The following is an 18,659-nucleotide window of genomic DNA, read 5'->3' as shown; positions in this document are numbered from 1 at the left end:
AATTATTTTCAACAACTGCTCTGTGGTGTATGTGCAGCTGAATTCTTATGAATCTTTAAACTGCAGTGTGGTTAATAATGTTGTAGTGGACTTATTCCTTTGGATTACAAACTGTTCAGTCAGCCCACAGACAATCTGTCTCACCTCAGTCTGTAAATCTGTGGCCCTGTGGATACATCATGCTATAATACTCCCCCCCAACCCCACCCTCCTCATTTCATGACACCATCCCTGCCCCCACCTTCAGCCGACTGCACCTGTCACCTGCGGGCCTCTGCCTACATTCAGGATCAATTTACATAACCTCATTTAGCAGTTCACAAATCAGAGCCATTAAGAGCTACTAACAGGAACCAAGAGTTCTAATTTAGCTTGCCTTTCACAGTGGGAAAATTGTTCAGTTCAGGCCTACAAATAAAGATCCAGGTCTTGGCTTTGATTGTTGATTGTGATGGTAAATGTACAGATGATTAGAACAGATTTTCCCCCCTGTATTGATTTCCTGCCAAAACACAGCAGGCACTGGTCCTGCACTGGGGAACCACGGGTGGAGGTGAGCACAAATGGAGATTCTTGCAGACATTGATATGTACATATATTTAGGTTTTTTTAAAAAGTGCTTAGTAAAATGGTAAGGTGCTGCAAATGGTCAAAAATGAGATGTTAAAGATGGTAAGGTGATCTGTAAAACATTCATGGTTTATTTTTGTGTGTTACATGCAAAAAAAAGCATTGAAACACATTTAAAATACTGATATTCAAATAGTGATGATTTAAAATGCTCGTAAGAAAGGATTAGGAAATGATAAAGTCAATTTAACAATTTATTTTAAGTAACTTGACGCTTTGATGTCTCTATCAGACAGTAACCCTCAGCTGACAGCCACACAATCATTTGAAGGATTTCTCTGAAGACTTAAATGCCTTTATTTACATTTGTGTGGCAATGTGACAGTGGCAAAAAAAAAAAAAAAACCCAATTCAGGGAGCCATGAATAGCTAAAGTCAAGAGCCGCAAAAATTATTTTCAATCTGCAATTCAATTTGGCAAAGATGGGGCTCATAGAATAAAGAGGGCTGATTCAAATTTCCACTTGTTCGCCTCTAAACTTGGTGGTACGGCTTTGTGAACATGTGCTTTTAGGGGGCATTTTTTTGGGGGGGGGAGCACGTTTTAATTAATGAACAAATCAGCGCTCCCCTCCGCTGGCGTTTTCCCAGACGCATATGTTTGCACTTCAGGCTGTAGGATAAGGAGGGCGGCTCGGCATGAGATGCGTCAAGCCGCCTACAGATTTTGTCTGTTGCAAAATGTGATTGCATAACATCAGTCATCAGCAGGCAGATAAGAGCCGCAATAACAGTAGGCCCATAGAGTTGGCAAGGTTTAGAGGATGTGCGCTGAAAGACCCAGACGCACCGCATTGACTGTATAAAAGCTTTGGGGGTCAAGTCATACAAAAAAATGAAAATGTTTATGAGGTGTGATTCAGTAAAGTGGGCCCTGTCCAGCTTTGGTCCGGCTCATTTTAGTCGTTTCACTTGAGGATAATTTATTACAAGTGTGCAGAGCAGGTCTATGTGGGGGTTGGGATTTAGCAGAATGGTGCTTGAAAATGCTATAGCAACCAACAAGAGCTTGTGGGCCTTTGGTGAAAGCAACTCTGATTGTGTAAAAAGGAGATAAGATAGCATACTGATCACGGTGGTGGAACATGACATTTTAACATAACACTTGGTTAAACAACAGAGTTCAGGAGGGGTTGTTTTTTTTTGCTTTCTTTCTAAGCAAGTGGGCAGTCTGAAACAAACGAGCGTGAATGCATAATTGCTTTTTAATGAGGACGGTCAACGTGGAGTTTTTAAGTTGTTTAAAATGGACACAGGCGGAGGATTCATTTACAACTGGGGGACATACGTTCAGAAAGTTCACATTCAAAAAAGCATAATTTGTTGAAGTGTTCTAAAACAAAGCTCGCGACAAGAGATGTTAGCTAACAAATGAGGACGGCTGTTTGGCCCTTCATCGGCAGCTGCAGTTGAAACTGGCTGCTGCTGCTTTCTGATGCATAATCTGACTAACCTTAAACCCACGACCAGTGGACTTTAGTAAGGCTGTGCAAAATGTTCTGGAAAAACACAGTGATAATGTCATAATGCGCACTGTCATATCCACACAAGTAATATTGCCAACCCGTTCTGTAATTATCTACTCTGACCACATGTGATCTCCCCATTACATTGAAACTTGATGGTTTCACTTCTTGATGGAAGTTCACCTGAAAATGAAAAATAGTCATTATCTACTCACTGTCATGCTGATGGAAGGTCGGGTGAAGTTTTGTGGTCCGTAAAACATTTCTGGAGCTTCACAGCAAAACAGTGTTTCGCAGTATTCTCCTAAACGACTCGAGTCACGTCTCAAGACTTCTTTATGAACGTAAATTAACGTTAAAAATAAATAGAAGGGCGCCAAACAGCTTGTCCTGTGTGAAAAAGAAAAGAAAGATGTTATTTACTTGCACTCACATTAGACAGGATGCGCTCAAACACACTTTTAGCTTAGCAGCTACAGCGACGATCGTGAGGGTCGTAAATAACGTCTTTTCAAATCATTTTGGAATCTCTGGGCTCCCAGAGACTTTGATTATAGCGTACGAGCTCCAATGAGACATTTTATTTTGTCTATTTTTTTTTCCAGTCCCCATTTCCTTCAGTTGTTTTGCTGTATAGCTCTGGAAAATGTTTTCTGGACTACAAAACTTCACATGACTTTCCACCCACATTGGCTGCGAGTAAATAATGACCACATTTTCATTTTGGGGTGAACCTATCCTTTACATTTTTATAGTTGACCATCTTAGCTTTTAGTCTACCACTTAGTTGACTTTTAGGCTATTTTGAGACAACCTCGCCTCAAGCTCCTCTTGCTCCAAAGAGTCCCAGACTGACTGAGATTAAATGGCTAAAAAAGAAGGGAGAGGGGACTTGGACCCTGGCCAGTGTCTTCTTGTCCATCACTCTGTGGAAGAAAAAAAAAGGACAAGGAGGAGACAACTGTTGTTGTTTTGTAGCCTGGACGAATTACTTTTAATGAACATGTAATTAATGGAAATAGACTCAACGGTTTCAAAGCAAACAACGATTCTAATTGATTTGCATTTCCCTTTTTTTTTTTTTTTTTTTTTTCCGGACGCCCTGATTCCCCTTTGTCCGGCCTCTCTATTGATTACCCCTCTATGTGTATCGCTCCGCATGTGTTTGCCTTCATTAAGAGATAACGGGTTCCTGACTACTCCCATCCCTGGGTTTAATGTTGCTTAATGTCTACTTTGTTCCCGTGTCATGTCGGAGGGCAGCGAGAATAATGTGAGGGTGGGTGGGCCTTGATTGGCCCCGCGGTAAGGCAATAGTGTTTAGGACGCCGGCTGCAAAGGGGATCAGTGGAGAGGTTAGAAAAGCAGAACCTTTTGGGGCCGGCTGAGACGCAGCATGTGGCCTCCCGAGTCCGATTCACTCTCACTTAAACCGCTGTTTTTCTGTTAAACTGCCATTTTACTATCAACACCTGACAGCCCTTTTTTTTTTTTTTTCTTTTTTTATTGAGCTGCCTGTCAGCCCCTGAAATGCACGTTAAACATAAACGCACCTCGACGTACCGCACATTTATTTATTTATTTTTTTTTTTGATTGGGGGGGATTAGGATATAAACCCTTATTCTGTCGATTTCCCCTTCATTCAGCTTGTAAATTGACCAAGTAAGAAATCACATAGGCTATATCCTACTGAGCAATTCATGCGACCGGAATAGCACACGGTGACAATTGGCCTAAGAAGAGAACTACGGCGTCGCGGGCAGAATTGCATGTTAGCTAATTGTTAATTTAAGCGGCGCGCAGTGGCTAATTATGTCGGCGCAGCCAAGCCATTTGCATGATGGACCAGCCACCTGCCTGAAGGCGCTGCCAGGGCAAACTATGTAATTACCGAACAGCAGTGGGGCAATTTTTGACTGTCGCCCCTTTTGTGTCACATGAATTCCTCGTAATGACATATTTCATTAGGGGGGCAAATATCACCCCCTCCTCCCGCCTGGCGAACAAAAACACGCGCACGTCTCAACAGGTCCTAATATACAGCACCTATTTACATCCAGCTCCACCCTGTGTTTTCACGAACCTGCAGTTATGTGGCTCTTTACCGTGAGATAAATGGACCGAGCCCCTTTTCTCAGCTCAGCTCAGCACAAGGCCCCCTTGCGTGTTTTGCTCGGGTTAAAATGGACCAGACCCCCTTTTTTTTTCTTGAAAGTGATTGCAGCCTGAACTCATTAAGCTGTCAAATGTCCACGCTTTTGGTGCTCTTGATTGCTTATTGTAGCAACATTCAAGGAATTTTTTTTTTCTTTCTTCTTTTTTTTGGGGGGGGGGGGGTCTGCACAGAGACGAGCCCTGCTAATCCCCAACACTGCTGGCAGCATGAAAACTTGTATTAATTATTACATTTAAGCATAAGCCAATGTCATTATTTTGTTTTTCATTTTAATTTGGTATGCAACATTTTTACTGATGTTATGGTGACTTTTCAGTGTTTTTTTCAGTATTTAGTTTTTTATATTTTCTCAATCAGTGTCACACTAAACTATATATATATATATATTTTAAAAAAAATCTCCCATCCGAGTTAAAGTCCTCCATTCAAAATTTGACCTAATATTATAGAAATGTCAGCCACAGAATACACTTAAAGGGGCACTATGTAGTTTTGGAGAATAAATTCACACTCAGAATGCTCTATCTTTTTAATAGCTGTACTCAGAACACTGTTAATATACAGTTTGTTTATTTAGATTTTTTTGTGAGGATGAAGATCCTTCTCTTTGGACTACAGTTCCTCCCCAAAAACTTCGCAATGCTCCTTTAAAGTCCTTATGCACTTTATAATAAGATCATTAATACATTTAAATAAATTCTTAAACTTTAGTTACTAGTTAAACAATATAATACTTTATGAAACATTTATTAAGTGATTGTAGAGGTGTATAAACATCAGTTGCATCTTTATAATGGTTATCAAAATAACGTTTATGGATGACCTATAAATATTTACAAGGAATTCTGAACATCAGTTGCAACATTACAATAAATAATTGCTTAATACATTGTTTATTAATCATTCCACTGTTTGCTAACAGTTAAATAACTATTAACTAGCGTTTAACTAACTATTTATTATGTGTCAATAATGACTATTGTTAATGTTTCCAGTTATCCTAATTCATAATGACTGGATCACTATTATACAGGCATGAGGTACTTAATTAGTAAAGTAACAGATAATAACACCTGTATAATAATTGTAATGGAGTAAAACTGTCAATGCTCTTCTTGAAATGTAGCGGAGTGGAAAATCCAAAATCCAACTACACAAGTTAAACACAAGTGCCTCCTACTTTAGTTACTTTCCTGTTTGAAATACTTTGCATGTGAAACTTTTCTAGGTCTGTCCCTCTAAAAAAAAAAAAAGTTCTTATATAATCTAAGAGCCCTCGTGTTTATGGCTCGCAGGTCAATTTAAATTCACTTTAGGTCGTGGCATTTGAAAGGGATAGCCTTGGACTATTCAAAGCTTCATTAAATGGAGAAGTTATTGCCGCAGGGCCTTTAGAGCGAGCAGCGGGACCCGGGTCGGTCTGGAGGGTCTGGTGTTAACGGGGTTAGTGATGGCTCGTTGGTTTCTAAAGGACTCCTGCTGGTACTGTACACAGACATGACAACCGCGCTTTAGTCTGCCCGCGTTTAATTGGCATGTTTAACGGGAGCACGCGCACGGGGAGACGCGCGCGCACGCACGCACAAACACACGTTTTCTTGAATTTCTATCCTCGTGAGGACCCTCCATTCAAATGAAACCAGCCCAACGAATTTACATCTTTGATCCCGGTTTGATTTATATCCGAGCTAGTGGTGGAAAGTACAGTGAGTATAATACATGTATTCAAATACTGCACTGTATAGTTTTGAGGTACTTCCATTTTCTGCTACTGCAATATTGCACTTTTTGCTCCACTTGATTTATTTGACAACTTTAGCTGCCAGTTACTTTGCAGATTTAGTTTAATAATACAAAATATAATAAACAAAACATTATTTTTTGATTATGCCATTTTGCATAATGACTTCTAATACTTTTACATCTCAAGTCCAATATAGAAATTCAATATATGACTTTAATTTGTATTAAAGTATTTCCTACTATTAACTGAATACATCTTTCACTGAAATTAAAAGTTTGCAGAATCTTAGGAGTGAAATCTAGACATCCTGCTATGGTGTTAAAGGGGATTTAGTTCCAGGGTTGAGCCAGAAGGTTTGAATATGTAGAGAAACACGTGAAATCTCTGAAGAGAAGAACAGCTCATTGGAACATCAGAAGGAAGCATCAATAAAACTATTTAACATATGAAGGTTATTCCACTCATACAAAACTCTTTGTGAAAATTCAGAACAGACGCATGAGGATACAAAAGTTTGCATCCATTCAGGGCAGTGTGGGGGACATGAGGTAGCAGCCTTGCAGTGTTTATAAGATGTTAGATTTATGTGTGCTGTGGAACACTGATTGTTAAGATACTATTTGGTTTGGGCAAAATTATGTTTTTGACTATGCTTGGAAGGAAAATCATATGAAAGTACCCAACGGTTTGGACATGGCGAGTAGAATTTACTTAAGAGAGAAGGGGTCATTGAATGCACAAATTAGTTTAGAAATATTCCTGCAATCATTATGTTATCACCAGAGGGTTTCTTTTTTCTTTTTTTTCTTTGCATGCATGATAACAGTGAGTTCTTTCCTTAATTCATGCAATTTAGACTTATGAGATTACAGTCTGGTGCCCGATGCCTCTCATAGAGCAAATAAAAATGTAGGCATTTACTCAAGCTCAAACAAAGTTTAAAATCTAAATCAACCTTATCAGTCAGTTAATCCTAAATCCTAATTTTAAACTTTTCAACCAATCCATATCTTAAATGTCCCCTTCAAAAATGCAGATCAGGGATTCTAAGGACAGATGACGTAATGCGAGCACTTGTATTAGCTTGGACACAGTCAGGAAAGTACTTCAGTTTCGAGGAAGAGAGCCAATGAACAACTGACTGAAATGGTTTGAGTATCATTGCCAACACTGTCTGCACTCGTAGAGTAGATATTAGCTCAATGCTGCACATCTACGGCAGATGTGATGTCTTCATTTGAGGAACAGCCCCTCAAAGTGTGTCAGTTTATCAGGTTTCTGTTTCAGATTCAGGCATAATGGTTTTAATTATGTCGTAGTTGACCCACATAAACCAAGCTATCGCGTTACATCTGATCTGTGAGTATGTGCTCGTGTTTTTTTACGCATACCTCTAGTAGGCATTCATCAGCCTCCTCACTATCGCCCAAAACAAAAGTTGCGAGGGTGTATTCAGGTGCTTAACATTTACACACTTTGGATAATGAAGCAGACAACTGAAGAGAGACACATTTCCTGATAATTATTTTTTTTAAAAAAACCTCAACGAATTCAATAAACTAAACTGTCATGGTTAATTTTCCAGCTTCAATGGAGGTCATGCTAGCCCACTGATATCGGATGTTAAAATATCAGATTGAACGATAAGCGCATTGGTGATTTTATTTGGAATACTCCTTTACCAATTGGGTTTGTGTATTATAAACTAGGAGACTGAGACTGGGATAGAATTGTCGATCTGTTTGCAAACTTGGCTTGTGTAAAAATGTCATTAGCGTTATCCACTGGGCTGACTATTTCAAACCACACCTTTCAAGAGTGAGGGTGAGGAGCGTGGTAAAGTCTGTGTTGGTAGGATGAGTAATTGTTCTGGGTATCTTTGTTGGAGATGTTTATTTCCTTTTTTTGACTAAATGTTTCCAGGACAATTAAATAGAACTTGGCTACAAACTAACCATGGTTGCACATTTTTTAACGACTGAAAGATGTCAGAACCAGACCGGGTTAAAGACACTGCCACCGCCACTTGTGATTTTCCATCAAAACACAAAAAGACCATTTCGCACATCAAAAATTGTTTTAGCATCAACTTTTTTTATGCATCTACAGTTTCTGACTTTTTTTTCATAAAACATCTTTGTCATTCCTGGGGGGGCACAGGGTCCAGTTCTTGGATTAGCTAATTTTTTTAATTTTAGATTCAACCCTAGGCTATGTAATTGCTGTTCCATCTTTACTCTTTGATTTATTCCACAGCTTTTTATAAAAGCAAAGTGTGTGATTGGATTCAAGCTAGATAAAAACTTTGCTTATAGTTCCAAAGAAAATGTCCTGTTAGATCCATATCGTTCTGTTGCTCCATACTACTACACAGCTCTGTGTTGCAGTCATTGCTAAACCAAGCCCACTTCTTAGCAATCACATGTTGAAGACTTGACTTAAGGTCCTTTCATAACTTAACTTTGTCCATTTACTCGGTTTTGCTCATAATACCGCACACAACTGAATCTTAAGACACTTTAACTCATGTTTCAATGTGACTTCTACTCTTTGCAGACGATACTGTCCTTCAAAACGGCATTAATTTTGCTGTCTTTACAAATTCTTGTCACCAAATCTGAAATTGTAGCTCAGGTCTGGCCTTCAAGATAACATAAGCAGATTGAACAGTGAGGTCATTTTTATATAAGTGACTAGAAAGGGTCACATGGTCACAAGAAAACATGTACATGAAATAGACTTCATTTATTTGCAAGGGTCTTCCCATTTCAGGCTTTCAGATTCATGAGGTGCAAGAGTTTGGAACAGCAAAAATTAAAAGATATTCATGGCGTGTTAGCTAGTTAATGATGTCACAGGTCTATAAGATGAGTTTTTATAATTAAATCAATCAGAAATATTAACATTAGAGCCATATATATATTTTTAGTTTGAGTTCTTAAAGGATTGACCGGCAGCAAAGGAGAACTAATACCTATTATGTCCTTAACCACAAATATTTCCTAGTTTTTCAGAAATATTTTTTTCAGTTCTGTCACAAATTTCAATATGTTTTTTAATCATTTGTACATGTAAAAGGGGATCAATACTATACAACACGTATTTGTTAAAAATAAGTGTCTTTTTGTTCTGAAGACAAAATCGTCACTGATTTGCTTTTTCACTTCTACTCACTTTGTAAGATTTCTGACATTAGACCTTCATCAGGTCAGATTAGTGTTTCCTTCTATGTCTCTTAGAATTAAGTATATTTTACATGTTTGTTTATTGTGATTCTAAAGAACAGGTCACAAATACATATGCAGGTCTACATAAGTCCTGTAATGGCTGTAACATTTTCTGGGTTATTGTTGGTCTGGAGGCACTGTATACATTTCAGATTGGATTTTTCTTCTTTCTTTTTTCGTTTCCATCAATTGTGAATTTTGACCGAAGACACAGTTACACATTCAGTCTGAAAGATGCGGTTAATCCCTTCATCAATCACTGTAGTCCTGAAGTGTCCTTGAGCAGGACCCCGAAGTCCTGCTGTCCGGTATCATTAAGTTAAACGCCTGTCATGTCAAACTGATGAACACATCCATTTGCAAGTTTTCTTTCTTCTTCTTCTTCTTCTCTTTTTTTTTTTTAGGGGGAGGTCTAAGCATGAAGTCCATTGTGAGGCGCTGAATTGAGAAATCTTGTGATTTGTGCCGTTTTTCCGCCCCGGCAGTGTTATTAAAATGAAGATAAATTGCAGCCAATCCCAAAATTTTCTTGAAAAGAAACAAAGCCAAATGAACACCAAAGATGTATAAAATGCACTTTGTTCATCAGAAGGGAGGGGAGGGAGAAAAAGACTCCACTCAGGGAGCTCTGAATGCTGCATTTCATGCCTGCAACAATTATGCTGAAAGGTCAAGTATTACAGCATCTTGTGCTCCGCTTTGCATGCAAAGTATTCCAGTTCACAAATGACCCTCGTTTGCGCTCTTTGAACAATGGCTTCAAGAACCAGATAAATGCAGGACAATTAAAGATTTTTGCTCCTAGCTGACAATAACATTTACCAAAGGGGGGTGATTGCAGTTGCTGTGTAATTGTCCTATTTGTGATGCCCGTGAATGCTCAGTCCTGCTGCCGTGAAATGTTTAGGAACTCAAGAAAGAGCCAACCTTGGAGAGAAGGCAGGAGAGTGGCCATGCTTTTATTTATTTATGTATTTATTAATCAAGGTTATTATGAGACTTTTTGGAAAAGTAGTTCTGTATAGGTTCTGGTTATTATCAAATATGTGTTAGATTTGACTTGATTTTTTTTTTTATCAACACACATTATATATACTAATTTTTACTTAGCCTCAAATTGCCTAGAGTGTTTGTGCTCTTTTTATATATTTCAGTACCGTGGACAGCACCAAACAGAAAAACTATAGAACATAATAATGATAATAATTAAAATGATTAGAAAACACTTTGAAATTCACTGCTAAAAAATGTCATGTTTTAATAAGATTTAATAAGTGTTATATTTGAGGCCTCTACTTAATGCAAGCCAATAACAGCAACAGTGTTAATGCATTTATGACATCCACTTTTCAGCAACATGTCAGAAGTCACACTTGGACGTTCACGTGAAATCAGTCTTTGACAGTCTTTTTTTTTTTAATTCTTTTTTTTATTATTATTATCTATATTTTGAGCTCTGGGTAGGGTTTAATTTATCTCATTAAAGTTTGTTTCGGTCTTGATGTGAAATCTAAGTTTCAAATCTGAGACCTTCGTTTCTTTGAGAGAGCAGTTATTGATTTTGCCAGAGCCTGCACACAAAGAACACTGCAGAAATGTCCGTCTCCGAGTGATTTAATCATTTTAAACCTGCAGTGAAGTGGGAATGTGTCGTTTTCTTTGCACTGACACCACATTTTTAAAATAATATTTACCTTAAAACAGTGAAATTGCACCGGAAACAAACCCCCAGTGCATCACTTTCGTTAATTTAAGTGTAGTTTGCAAACTATGTCAATTAAAAATCTGATTTAATTCTTTAAAACGAAACAATTTGCTTTACTTTCACTTTAATTCAAATTCAAATTAACTCTAGCTTGTTAACTATCTTCAGAAAATAATAATTGAAGCCTTAATTTTGGACGCACACCTGTTTAATATCTTATAAAACGTCTAATTCAGCCTAAACTACGCGCCACTGATACATAAAATAGGTTTTTTGGATGCTGCACGTTATCCCAATGTGATACTGAAGCTAAACAGGCGAATAAAAAATTCAACATCCCAGCCACTAACTCAAATATGATTACCTTGAGATTAGGGACTAATTGCTTGGGGTTCATGGAGACCAGCCCACCATAAAGCCATGGAGGACTTGGGGAGTTGCACTGTGAGCTTCCACAAAAGGGAGCGATGAGAGCACACACGCTTCCAACAAGTCATTCTCAACAGCTACAAGCTGCGCACAAAGACCACACACCGCGCCAAAGACATGTTAATGTAATCCCAAAGTTCTCACTTCTCCCCCGAACAAAACCAGCTCTGCAAAATACCTAATAGAAGATAGTTTTCTGATGCTGGTGAGATTTCACTTAAAAGTCTACCCAAAAGCGCTGGGTTTTTTTTCCCCCTTTTTTTTTCTTTTTTTTTTGGTAGGCTGGCTGGTATAGCCTAAGAACTGGAGCTGCTGCTGCTGTAAAGAAACAGACGCAGGTTGGAGAAGAGGAAGATATAGCTCAGATTCATTTTCTCAGCATTTTTTGTGAGCAACAACTTAAAGTTTCAAGTGAGTTTTGTATGAAATTACGCACTCCAGGAAAAAAATAATAAGTGGACATGCCAATAAGTATCCTGCTCTTAGAAGGATGAGGCTAAAGGTGCTGCTGGGTCCGAGTCAAAGCCGTCACACCAAACCTCTGAAGGGTTTTGACAAATTTAAGGATTGTATTTTTTTTTAAAAAAGAAGAAAAAAAAGGGATATATATTCACATTACGCGTCAGGTCAGATACAATTTTGCGACTTCGTTTCCTACAGTCATGGCTGATGGTCGATCGTGTAAATGCCAGCAAAAACATGCATGAAAAAATCCGCCATCCCCTGCAAAAGACGCGCTCTAGATGTGGGAAAACGGGAGGATGGCGCAAACACAGGCCTGCAGCTGCATGCGAGGGATCATCGACGGCACACACACACACACACACACTTCACACTTGTTTTTATTCCAGCGCGACAACAGGCCCAAACAGCTTTAGTAGTCCCGATGATGAGTCAGCCTATTAAGTCATGTTTGAGTTTGTCATTAATTTTTTATTTACGTCTGAATTAGAAAAATAAAGCAGCAAAACAAGTCCTTGGAGGTGAGATTTGACGCGAGAAGAGGACGCAGGGGTCAGAGAGGCCGCGCCCGCCCATGCGCAGAAACGACCGTTTATCTCCAAACAGTGGCTAGAAAATGTGCCCTTTTTTTAAAATGAAGCTATAGCGTTTCAATCAAGCCGGATTGTTCTGACCTGCCCCCTCCTGACCGAAAACTATTGGAAATAATCGCAGCAGGACAACACCGGATAGAAAAAAAAAACAAAAAGGGCAACTTGTCTCAGCCATAAAATGAAAATCACCTGTCTTTACCTCCGTCGCTCGGCAACCGCGTTGTTTACAGTGAATACTTATAGCGCTATTAGGCGGCGGGAGAATAGTCGCCTAATGGTTATTATAGCTTATATTTACAGGCCGCCGGCACCTACAGGGATATAAATTACTGGTTGTGTGCGCGGCCGTTTAAAAAAAAAAAGAAAAGAAAAGATGGATGAGGTAAAAACACAATCTCAGAAGAGAAAATGTTTGTGGAGACTTTTTTTTTTTTTTTTTTTTTGATGCTGGTTTTGTTATTGACACCGGCCACAAACAAACCCTTCGCCGTTTCCCTTTCAATCCCCCCTGATTGATTATTGATAAGGCAGCTGATAGCCGCGCGTCGGCAGTTATTTGTAGAAGAACGCAGCGCTGTTTGGTCAGGGGATTTTTTCTTTCTTCCTTTTTTTTTATCGATAAGCTGTTTCTTTGCGCAGCCCTTTTTTGCTCTGTGTTTGATGTTGGCGAGCCGGCTGACCTCACCTTTTTCTTTTTTTTTCCTGACTCACACACAGTCAGCATATAGGGGCAGAGAAAAACACACACCAGCGCGTCAAACACCGCCAGAAAGAGAGAGAGAGAGGGAGAAAAGAAAACCTGAACATAAAGGCTCAGTTTACTCATGCTTGTGTGTGTGTGAGCTGCAGCCTTTTTGGCGATAAGCCTGAGCGGTGTGTGGTTTGTCACAGAATATAAAACAGAAAAAAATTAATAGCCCCAGTGTTTAATTGTAGTGTCAGAATAAGAGCCCGAGTGTTGATAAAGTATCTAGGTGTTGTCAGGTTGCCAAACCGGATACGTGGTTCTTGGAAAAAAAAAAATTTCTCACAATAAACCCAATAATCAATAAAACATCAGAGGAAAAAACACCTATAATAGAAGCAGACATAATAATAATAATAATAATAATAATAATAATAATAATAATAATAATTAACGCACTGGTTTCATATCTGCCCTATTGATTTTTCCACCCAGAGAAATATTTCCGCCGTGTCGACATATTTCACAACCAAAAAAAAACCTCAACTGTCTTGTTTCCATAATTTATTAATAGGACTGTTTTGTTTTGTAAGTCAAATATCTATATAAGTTACAAAGAAAATAAAACGGTACAAATACCAATGAAACGACAACAAACCGGCAAGAAGCGTCAAAAAACTTTTTGTACAACAGATAGCTAAAATTCCAAACCTTTTACAGAAATATACAAGCTAGATCTACGGCTTACATTAAATTTTTCTATTATAAATCAGAGCCATCGTGTGTATGTGTGTGTGTGTGTGTGTGTGTGTGTGTGTGTGTGAGGGGAGGAGGAGGTGGAGGGGATTTCACAGCACCCATATACAGCAGTTTTGTGTTTTTTTTTAAAGTTCAGGTTCACTTCTTCTTCCCCACTAACGCGGCTTATAATGACTGCTGATTCTTCTGTTTGTCTCAAATATAATTTACATAAATAAATCCAAAGACTTTCACACATCCCGCAGTTTGTGGTCAAAAGTGTCTCTTTCTCTCCTTCACTTCCGTGTTAAGTCGCCACTTCCTTTCCCAAAAGGTGGGGGGAAAAAATTCGAAGAGGAGCTGCTGCGCCGGTGTCGCCCGGCGTTTTGTTCAAATGCGCACATTTTTACAGTGAAACTGTCTCGAAAGAAGAAAAAAAAATGTGTCTCTCTCTTTTTCTTTTCTTTCTTTAAATAGAAGAATTGGTTTAAATCATAGCCGGCGCCTCTTGTCACCACGTCCTGCCGTATAACAGGGCTGAGCACTGCAGGGCCGAGCCGTACTCTGCGCCGGGGGAATTGAGGTGGGAGAGGCCGGCCACTTGGCTCTGCAGCGACGGCGGACTGGAGGAGTGCGGCGCCAAATCTGGAGAGTGCCCCGTGCTCCCCACCTGCTGGCTCTGATGCTGCCCGAGGCCGGACGTGTTGTTGGACATGATCATGACATTGCCCCCTTGCTGGTGGTGGTTCTGCGCGGAGGACGTGGGCGTGTGGCCGCTGCCTTGGCACGGCTTGCCGTCCTTCACCAGCACCGGCACGGCCACCCTCCGCGGGGACTGCTGCTGCTGCTGCTGCTGGCACGAGCCGCTGTCCTGCTGCATCTGCTGCTGGGACACCTTGTCCTTCGCCTGCCTCTTCATCTTGTACCGGTGGTTCTGGAACCAGATTTTCACCTGGGTCGGGGTGAGGTGGATCATACTTGCCAGGTGCTCCCTCTCGGGCGCCGACAGGTATTTCTGCTGCTTGAAGCGTCGCTCCAGCTCGTAGACCTGCGCCTGGGAGAACAGCACTCGCCTCTTTCTCCTCGGGGTGCTGGACAGGGAGCCCATGCCTTTGCCCACGTCTGCCAGGGAGCTGAGGCTGCCCATGCTGCCCATGTTCATGCCCGACGACGAGCCCATGAAGCGAGAAACTGAGGAGGGGAAAACATTCAATTAATACAATGAAATAACTGAAATTTTACTTGCAAGCATAAAATAAATCCCAAAGAAAACCGGCTCGGATAAAACTTTGCGTAATTATTTGCACGGCTGTCAGCAAATTGCCACTCAGCATGTTCAACATTTTGAGCCTTAAAATGATTCCCATCGAAAAGAAACCCCAATGCGTGTCAAAGTCCATATTCACACATTGTCAAGCTGTCACCAGAGAACAGATTTCAGCACAAGCTCGTGACCGGCGGAGTATTATTATCGGATTCGTGTGATAACGCGCTCAAAATGAAATTATCTTAAATAATGGCGTCTATAAATGCGTCTTTAGGTGAGACTTTTTTCCTCCAGATGTTGCACGCAGCTCATGAAACGCATTGTTTTTTTTTCCTTATCTTTGCCCTCCTTGATCGGATTTTTAAAAAATCTACACTCCAGGGGTTTTGGAGAGCGTCCACCCCGGCGCACAAGCGCACGCACAGGTGACACAAACAACACAGCGAGCGCTAAAATGCACAAAACATTGCACACAAAACTGCACGTCAGTCTCCTCTGCGATAACCCCAAAAAGCTTGAGGCGAAAGCACAGGTGCAGCAGGGTACTCACTGGTGGAGAAGCGCGGGTCCGGGTTGGCTCCGTACCAGCCGGTGGCCGTGGTGCTGCCCCTCATGCCGTCCTGGTACGACGGCAGGTCGCCCATGTTGCCCAGGTTGCCGTTACAGTAGCCCCCCATGGCCGTGTGTGACAGCTGGGAAACACCTGCCGCAGTCATGTGGTAAGCCGCAGACACAGTCCCATTATGGCCCATGTGGTGCTGCTGCATCGCCGCCTGAGAGACCTGCGGCTGCCGGTAAGAACTGAGAGGTGCCCCCAAGTTGTTATTCTCCATACTTACTTTCTTATAGCTCTCCTCAAGGGGACTCAAGATATCGGAAACAGAAAAAGGAGTCGTATGCTTAGGGCTCATCGACATTGTTCTGGGGCTGGAGAGGGAGAAATTAGAAGGCAAGGCAATCTCTCCTTCTCTCTCCTCTCTTTTTTTTTTTTTTTTTTTTTTGGCCAAAGCCCCTCTGGTTCCTGTTGTCTCAACGTCGATCCTGGTAGATGAACACGTAGGAGAGCGCCTCAAGTCCGCCTTAATTGGATTGAGTGGGAGCTCGGTGCTGGCTTTGGTTTGTTTTAGCTGGGTGCCAGGTTTAAGGCTACCATCAGAGGCGGGGCATCGGCAACAATACCAAAACAGCTCTAGCCTCCTTTTTTTTCGCCGAGCGTAATTTCACTTACAAGACATGTGCTCCCCCTCCCACTAACAATAACATAAGCGCTGTACATGATCATAAATGCTCATCCCGGCGGCGGCAGGGCGCTGTCCCGACTCGCTGCCGCGCTGCTGCGTTCGAAGGGGGTTTGTGACTTGTTGCCGCCGCTGATAAACGCGCGGCTGCACCTTGAGACTGCGCTGACCACACAATACACTTTATTAACTGTAGTGATGTTTACGAGGGCCTCTTGATGAAAGGAGGCCTATATGGACTTGAGAGTTGGAGAACCACTCCTCAGTTGAACTACTGACTTTTAATGGCCATGAGAGGCCTCCAGTGATTGCAGGATTGTTTGTGTTATGCCTTATCGTACTCAGACATGCAAAAGTGCACTTGCGGGGAGGGAAATTGACTGATACTGATAAGTAAATAAATACACATCCGCGTGTTAAGTGGCTGCGTAAATGATTAACCTCCCCCAGTTCTTTTTTTTTTCTCTCTTTCTTTCTTTTGATATCATTGGACCCAAGCAGCGTGTTAGCTAAATTCAGATGCACACACTCGTCCAGGAGACCCGGTGTAAAATACAAACGTGACGGGGGAAAAAAAAAACACCCCACAACAAAATAAAGTCTGGAGGAGGAGAGGCTCTCATGTGAAGTTAACGGCGGTGAAGGACTCTCCTGCAGCACAACGCCAGGTAGACCCTCAGCAGCATTTCGGCTTAATGCTCAAGGAGCCTTCGCAGTTTAACTCAATCATATCTCATTTCTAAAATTTGACTCAGGAGCACGAGGAGATTTTTCTGGCTTCATCCAACCGGCTTTGAAGTCGAGAGATGGTATTTTGTGCCTTGTCGCCTGTGCGTAAAAGTCCTCTTTTACGTCTGTGCGTAAATGTCCACTTTTACGCACAGCTTTTAGGTGACGTGTCTGCGTCTTTTACTCGAGAAAAGGAATCGAGACAGTTTTTGACGTAAAATATTTGTACATTACTTTAATAATGGCGTGTGTGAGTATTTTTGGTTGTATTATTATTGAGATTTTTTTAAAATTAATTGTATATTTGTTTTGGTGTTCGGCCATTACCACTAGTAGTTTTTGTTTAAGGATTTGTAAAAGTCTTCCTTTTCACCGAACAGTAATAGTATAATTATTTTGCATATTTGTAATTTTTTTCACATAAAACAGCAGCCAAAAGAAAAGGCTATCATTTAGCTATCGATTTATCCAAATTCTTGACATTTGTAGGTACAAACTATCAACCTGCATCATTACAAATTAAGAATTAAAATCGAGAACTTCTAACTTACACAATCTGTGGATGTCAGGATCATACCGGAGCTCAATCTATGGCTACTGTAAAAATATTATCACTACATTTCGGTTTCGTAAAGGTCCTGCAGGGAGGTCTAACGTCAGGCTCGCAGCAGCAGCAGCAACAGATGCCACCAGCCCCTTAGAGAAGAAGAAGTCTGAGCCTGCAGGTTGAGTCGCTATTTCCTTACACAGGAATTAAAGAAACACAGCGTCTTCTGGTGGCTGACACAATAATTTCTAATGTTGCGAGAGGTTTTTATTCCACTGTGACTCTGAGCATGTACTCCTTGTGTCGTTTACAAAGTAAAACTGTACATTTTTAACTAGATTTATTGTTCTTTTTGCCTATAATTTAATGATTCTGCGCCCCTCAGCAGCAAACTGGCTCGGCGGCGGTGTGAGGGTGTCCCATTACCGCAAGTGACATGCAGATCACTGACAGTTTGTCACGGGGATCACCAGCCACCGTGGCTCCTCGCTGCATATTTCACGGCAGCCTGCACGTTACAGGAAGGCTAATCTGTCTGGGCACTATTTGCAGGGATGCATGGAAGTCCAATTTAAAGAGCCCGGCAGAGTAAACAATCTATATCCTCCCATTACCGTATAATTATGCTTAATGAAGCAATATTATCATATAGTGCAAGCCTAAACATTACAGCTTAAACAAATTGTTTGGATGATAGCCGAGCTGCGGTGAGCGTAATTCACAGGCCATATAATCGCAGGCAATTAGAATTACAGCATGTTTCTGCATCCAAGGTAAATCTTGCTTATGCCTGCCTTAATTACGGAACTTCGCAAGACATTCTTAATCATCTAAATCAGTACCTTTTTACTGTTCTGGCACACGGCTATTATGGCCAATTAGCGGCAATTAGTCCAAATGTTCCGACTAATTCCTCAGAATAATGAGGACACTTTGAAGTGGAGGGTATGAGGCTACCGAGACTTTGTTCTTGTTGTTTATGGACTGATTGGTGCATGATATAAACCCGGAGAGCAAGTGCA

The 18,659-nt window shown here is 40.8% G+C and overlaps 1 protein-coding gene across 2 annotated transcripts; it reads right to left on the bottom strand.

Moving 5' to 3' along the window:
* Positions 1 to 13,343: 13,343 nt before the first annotated feature.
* Positions 13,344 to 17,774, bottom strand: nkx2.1 (NK2 homeobox 1). 2 transcript variants are annotated; one of them, XM_030392064.1, is made up of 3 exons: positions 17,642 to 17,774; positions 15,674 to 15,924; positions 13,344 to 15,047 (listed from the first exon to the last, which is right to left on the bottom strand). In XM_030392064.1, the coding sequence occupies exons 2-3, from the start codon at positions 15,888 to 15,890 to the stop codon at positions 14,368 to 14,370; spliced, it is 897 nt and encodes a 298-aa protein (XP_030247924.1). In that variant the 5' UTR covers positions 15,891 to 15,924; positions 17,642 to 17,774; the 3' UTR covers positions 13,344 to 14,367. The 2 variants fall into 2 exon arrangements, with proteins under 2 accessions (XP_030247924.1, XP_030247923.1); XM_030392063.1 differs by lacking the exon at positions 17,642 to 17,774 and having other exon boundaries at positions 15,674 to 17,625.
* Between the last annotated feature and the right edge of the window lie 885 nt (positions 17,775 to 18,659).

This window comes from Sparus aurata, chromosome 16 (assembly GCF_900880675.1).
Source record: "Sparus aurata chromosome 16, fSpaAur1.1, whole genome shotgun sequence".
Lineage (NCBI taxonomy): Eukaryota > Metazoa > Chordata > Actinopteri > Spariformes > Sparidae > Sparus > Sparus aurata.
Note: the sequence above shows the minus strand (reverse complement) of the source record. Positions and strands in the feature narration are given on the sequence as shown.